The sequence below is a fragment of the Apis cerana genome, linkage group LG10, assembly GCF_029169275.1.
Source record: "Apis cerana isolate GH-2021 linkage group LG10, AcerK_1.0, whole genome shotgun sequence".
Classification (NCBI taxonomy): domain Eukaryota; kingdom Metazoa; phylum Arthropoda; class Insecta; order Hymenoptera; family Apidae; genus Apis; species Apis cerana.
In genome coordinates this window covers 11,936,023-11,940,804 of record NC_083861.1, presented here as the reverse complement: position 1 = coordinate 11,940,804, position 4,782 = coordinate 11,936,023, and the positions used below count along the sequence as shown (strand labels likewise).

Below are 4,782 nucleotides of genomic sequence, written 5' to 3'. Positions count from 1 at the left end.
TTAAAAATATCAGTTTATATTTAAATAAATGAATCTCACACATTTTTAATATATAAATTCATTTGTAATTTTTAATTAATAATGAATAAACGAATGCGTATATATATATATATATATATATACATCGTTCTATTAGATGTTCCTTAAAGATTATCGGTTCAGGTTACTTGTGGAATGTTAAAGTATTTTGATCGCGATGATAAAAATTATGATATAAAAATAAAAATACAATAAATTAATATTTAAACATTACTTTAATTTAATAATAAGTTGAATAATAATAATTTAATAAACAAATTATAAAACCAAATAACTTTAATATAAGTGTTTAAAATAATGTCTAATTTCTTCAAGCACAATAACTAAATGTGTGAATCTAATTTTTTTTATTTTATGTTATTAGATATATATGTTATAATTCTATTATAGAATTTATATAGAATTTCAAAAATAAAATATATTTTTCTATATTATAATATATAATACTCATGTTAAAAAGTGATTAATTAGAGTTATCAATGATTGATATATCATCAATAAATTGGTTATCAAATTGTTCATTGTCTTCTATATCTATATTTTATTATAATTTATATTTAGCACTAAGTACATTATAGAGAACCATCTTATGATGATCTCACATTTTTAATAACATTATGGTCGATATTATAATGAATTCATGTAGTAGGGCAGTTCATTGAATCTAATTACTGGATGTAAATAAATCAAATAATGTGATTTCAGTTATTGTTGAAATTAATTTCAAAATCATTTATAAATTTTTTAATTATTCATTACTCCACAATTTTTGGAAATATAAAATCAGTATAATAAAAGTTATGTATATCAATAAACATCAAACATATATATATATACACACATATACATTCTATAACGATATAAATTGATTTAGATTTTAATATTTTGTCTTCCAATAAATTGCAACATATGTCATGATTTTATGAACTTTCGATATTTGATTCAGAGAATATATATATTGTTAATTGTGAATGCATATTGTTTTGAAATTTTTGGCGCGAATTTTAATTAAATATTATGAAATTCTAATATTTTAATATATATATTGTAAAATAATATATATATTTAATCACATTTTAATACATATAATATGAAATCTTCTTTTTTAATGTTATTTATATTAATTAGTAAGTAATATTTAAATATTAAAATAAAAGAATACGTATCTTTAGATTAATTAAAAATATATAAATCATTTTATTTGTTATGTTATTTTTTTAAATTATTTAATTATTGTTATTTAATTAAATTTTAAATTTAAATTTAAAAATTTATTTAAAAAGTTCATAAAGATTATTTAAAATTCAAGAAATATAAAATTTATTAATAACAAAAAAATTAAAAAATTATCTTAGAGATAACTAATATGAATATATATAATATGAATATATCATAAGAACTTTATTTTATTAATTCGGATTAAATAAAATATTCCGACAAAATAAAACCATTATGCTTATGAAATTATTTTTAAAATTAAAATAAAACATTATTAGTAAATATTTGAAATCTATTTTAATTTTTCTTATAATGTATGAACATTGATACAATATGTGGTGAACTTTTAATATTTTTCTGTATTGTAAACTGACTTAAGTACTTAGTTATAACTAGATTAGTAAAGTAATTAATTATTTTCTGAATTCAATTAATAAAAATGTTTATATATTATATATATCTATGAAATAAATAAATGAAAATTTTAACATATTAAATAGAATATCATAAAATGTATATTGTCCAATAAATCAATTGCTATTGGTAGTGGTACAACATACATATAGTTAGGTGATCTGGCTATGTTAAATCTACGATCACTTGGTACAAGAGAAAAGATTAGAAATTAGTCAGAATCGTGTATATGATTGAATTTCTCAATAGATAATTAATAATTACTGTGTTATAATATTAAAATTAATTAATATAAGATATAATAATGATTTTATTAGAGATACACAATAGGATACTAGAAGAAACATTAAGTAACAAAATAAAAAATGCTCTGTCGGGGTAAGTAAAGTGTTCCTTTTTTAAGAACAAGATATTTTTCACGTTTTTAAGATAAAGTTAAAGATTATAAATTAGGGCGGTGTCCATTTCAAATATTAGCGATGTTTATTTTAATAGAATATTTAATATTTATATATATATATATATATATATATATATATATAAAAATATATATATATATTATATATATAAATTAAAAAAAATGATTAAAAATTTAAATCTATTTACATTATATCAAAAAATATTTATGTAAAATATAATTTTTCCAGCATTTAGTCATCTATTTTAATATTTATTTAATACTATCTTAATATAAAAAATATATAATTAATATTAAAAATTTATGAAAACAAAAAATAATGAAAATAATATATTATTATGTTTATAATATAATTAATTTTCATTATCAATTAATAATTTTGTATTTTATATATTTAATATATGTAATATAATTAAAATATATCTTTTTTTATAGTCATAAACCAGAATCTACAGATGTTGTTATAGCAGATTTTGATGGAGTTTTATTTCATATTTCTAATTTAAGTGGTGACAAGTCAAAAATTAGAGTAAGTTCTAAAAAATTTTATTATGTGTATTTTTTAGCATAATAATGTATAAAATTTATATATTATATATTAAAATAGTAATATATAATTAATATTATTTATTTATTTTATTTAAATATTAATCAAACTTAAATTTATAATAATAATAATTCACAATAAAACTTTATTTGGTATTTTTTTATTTATTTATATTTGATATTTTTTCTTTTAAATAATGTATTTAATTTTATTACAGATAAGTATTTTACTTAAATTTTATAAACAATTGCAAGAACATGGGGCTGATGAGTTACTTATACGTGAATATGGACCTTATCTTATAGCTCCTGAAAATGGTAAACAATATAATTAAGTTTAAGAAATATTTAATAAATTAATAATAATTATTAATTATGTTATTCAAATATTATTTAATAAGATTTTGGTATTTTTTTTATTAGGTTATAATGTCTCTGTATTAATAGATTTGGAAAATTTGCCTGAAGATTGGGAATCATTAGTTAAAAAAATTGCACTTTTAAAAAGGCATTGTTTTGCTAGTGTTTTTGAAAAGTATTTTGATTTTCAAGAAGAATATTATGATTCACCAGGTACACAATTGCAAAAAAGGGCAGTTATTCAATATAGAGATGAAGAAACAATGTAAGAATGTACTTTTATTTTATAATATATAAAATAAAAATGATAAAAGTAAATAATATCTTTAATTTATATATATTTTATATAAAGGTATGTTGAAGCCAAAAGTGATAGGGTAACAGTGGTATTTAGCACAATATTTAAAGATGAAGATGATATGGTTATTGGAAAATTATTTTTACAAGAATTGAAAGAGGGTAGACGTGCAAGTCATACAGCTCCACAAGTTTTATTTAATCATCGAGAACCACCATTAGAATTACAAGATTCTGAAGCAGCTGTTGGAGATTGTATTGGATACATTACATTTGGTAAATATTAATTTAATTATGTTAAAATTATAAAAAAAATAACAAATTATAAAAATTATTAAAATTTATAAATTTTACATTAATTTTTTCTTTATATTTTTTTTCTATAGTATTATTTCCAAGACATACAAACAGAGAAGCTCGTGATAATACCATTGACTTAATACATATGTTTAGAAATTATTTACATTATCATATTAAATATAGTAAAGTTTATATTCATTCAAGAATGCGTACAAAAACAACAGATTTTTTAAAAATATTAAATAGAGCAAGATCTCAATCAAAAAACACTGAGAAAAAAACTATCACGTAAGTTCTTTCAAAAATATTTCTTTTTTAATATGTTACATTAGGATATTAAATTTGAAAATATATTTTACAGGGGTCGAACATTCATTAGGAAGGAATGAGTGTAAACATAAAATTATATTCCTTATATTGTTTTAATAAAAGATAAATGATTTCTCATTTATCTTATAGATTTATTAGAAATTTTTTGATCTTCTGGCAAGAAAATTTGTTATTGTTTATAACAAAAGATTCTAATTCATCACATGACTTAAAAACTATCAATTTTTGAGTCTTAATATTCATTATCTATGAACAATATAATGTTCTTTATAAAAACTCTATATTGCTAAATACATTTGAAATGTGTACACAGCAATATGATTGAAAAGTCATTTTATATCGAAATTTTTTAAATAATATTATTAAAATGCATAAAGTTTTCAAAAAAATCAGGGAATAGTCTGTTTACGAATATAATTAAAAATTTCTTTTATTTTTATTCGATAAAATGTAATTAATTCTATCTTTAAAATCAAAGATACATAATCGCACTTCTCTTTCTTTAAATTTTTTATCTTAATAAATTCACGAAAATGATCTTTTTTTTTTAAATTCCACGTACAACGAAAATGTTTAAAATAACAAGAAACGCGTGGATTTTACAAAATAATATATTGATGTATCATTTGTATTTTTAATAACATAGATGTCTTTTTTGATAAATTATTTTTATTAGCTACATTTTATTGTCTCTCTTATTAACATATTAATTGTAATATAATAAAAGTATTAATTCTATATTATAAGTGATATAATTATCAAACCTTTGTTTGTACTAATTGAAAATATTGAATTATTATGAAAATTAATATTAATATATAATTAGTAAATGGATATAGGGATTGGAAAATAAGATTAAG

The 4,782-nt window shown here is 18.0% G+C and overlaps 1 protein-coding gene across 1 annotated transcript; it reads left to right on the top strand.

The window, feature by feature from the left end:
• Window positions 1-1,118: 1,118 nt before the first annotated feature.
• Window positions 1,119-4,660, top strand: LOC108002232 (probable actin-related protein 2/3 complex subunit 2). Its single transcript, XM_028668959.2, has 7 exons — window positions 1,119-2,049; window positions 2,525-2,618; window positions 2,854-2,953; window positions 3,059-3,260; window positions 3,348-3,568; window positions 3,679-3,880; window positions 3,954-4,660. Exons 1-7 carry the CDS (start codon window positions 1,976-1,978, stop codon window positions 3,979-3,981), a joined length of 921 nt encoding a protein of 306 aa, XP_028524760.2. The 5' UTR covers window positions 1,119-1,975; the 3' UTR covers window positions 3,982-4,660.
• Window positions 4,661-4,782: the final 122 nt, after the last annotated feature.

Bases quoted from the DNA above. Each gene is read 5' to 3' on its own strand.
- LOC108002232 (XM_028668959.2), top strand. From the start codon at position 1,976: ATGATTTTATTAGAGATACACAATAGGATACTAGAAGAAACATTAAGT. The intron at 2,619-2,853 runs GTAAGTTCTAAA...ATTTTATTACAG, and splicing joins GTGACAAGTCAAAAATTAGA to ATAAGTATTTTACTTAAATT. The intron at 2,954-3,058 runs GTAAACAATATA...TTTTTTTATTAG, and splicing joins TCTTATAGCTCCTGAAAATG to GTTATAATGTCTCTGTATTA.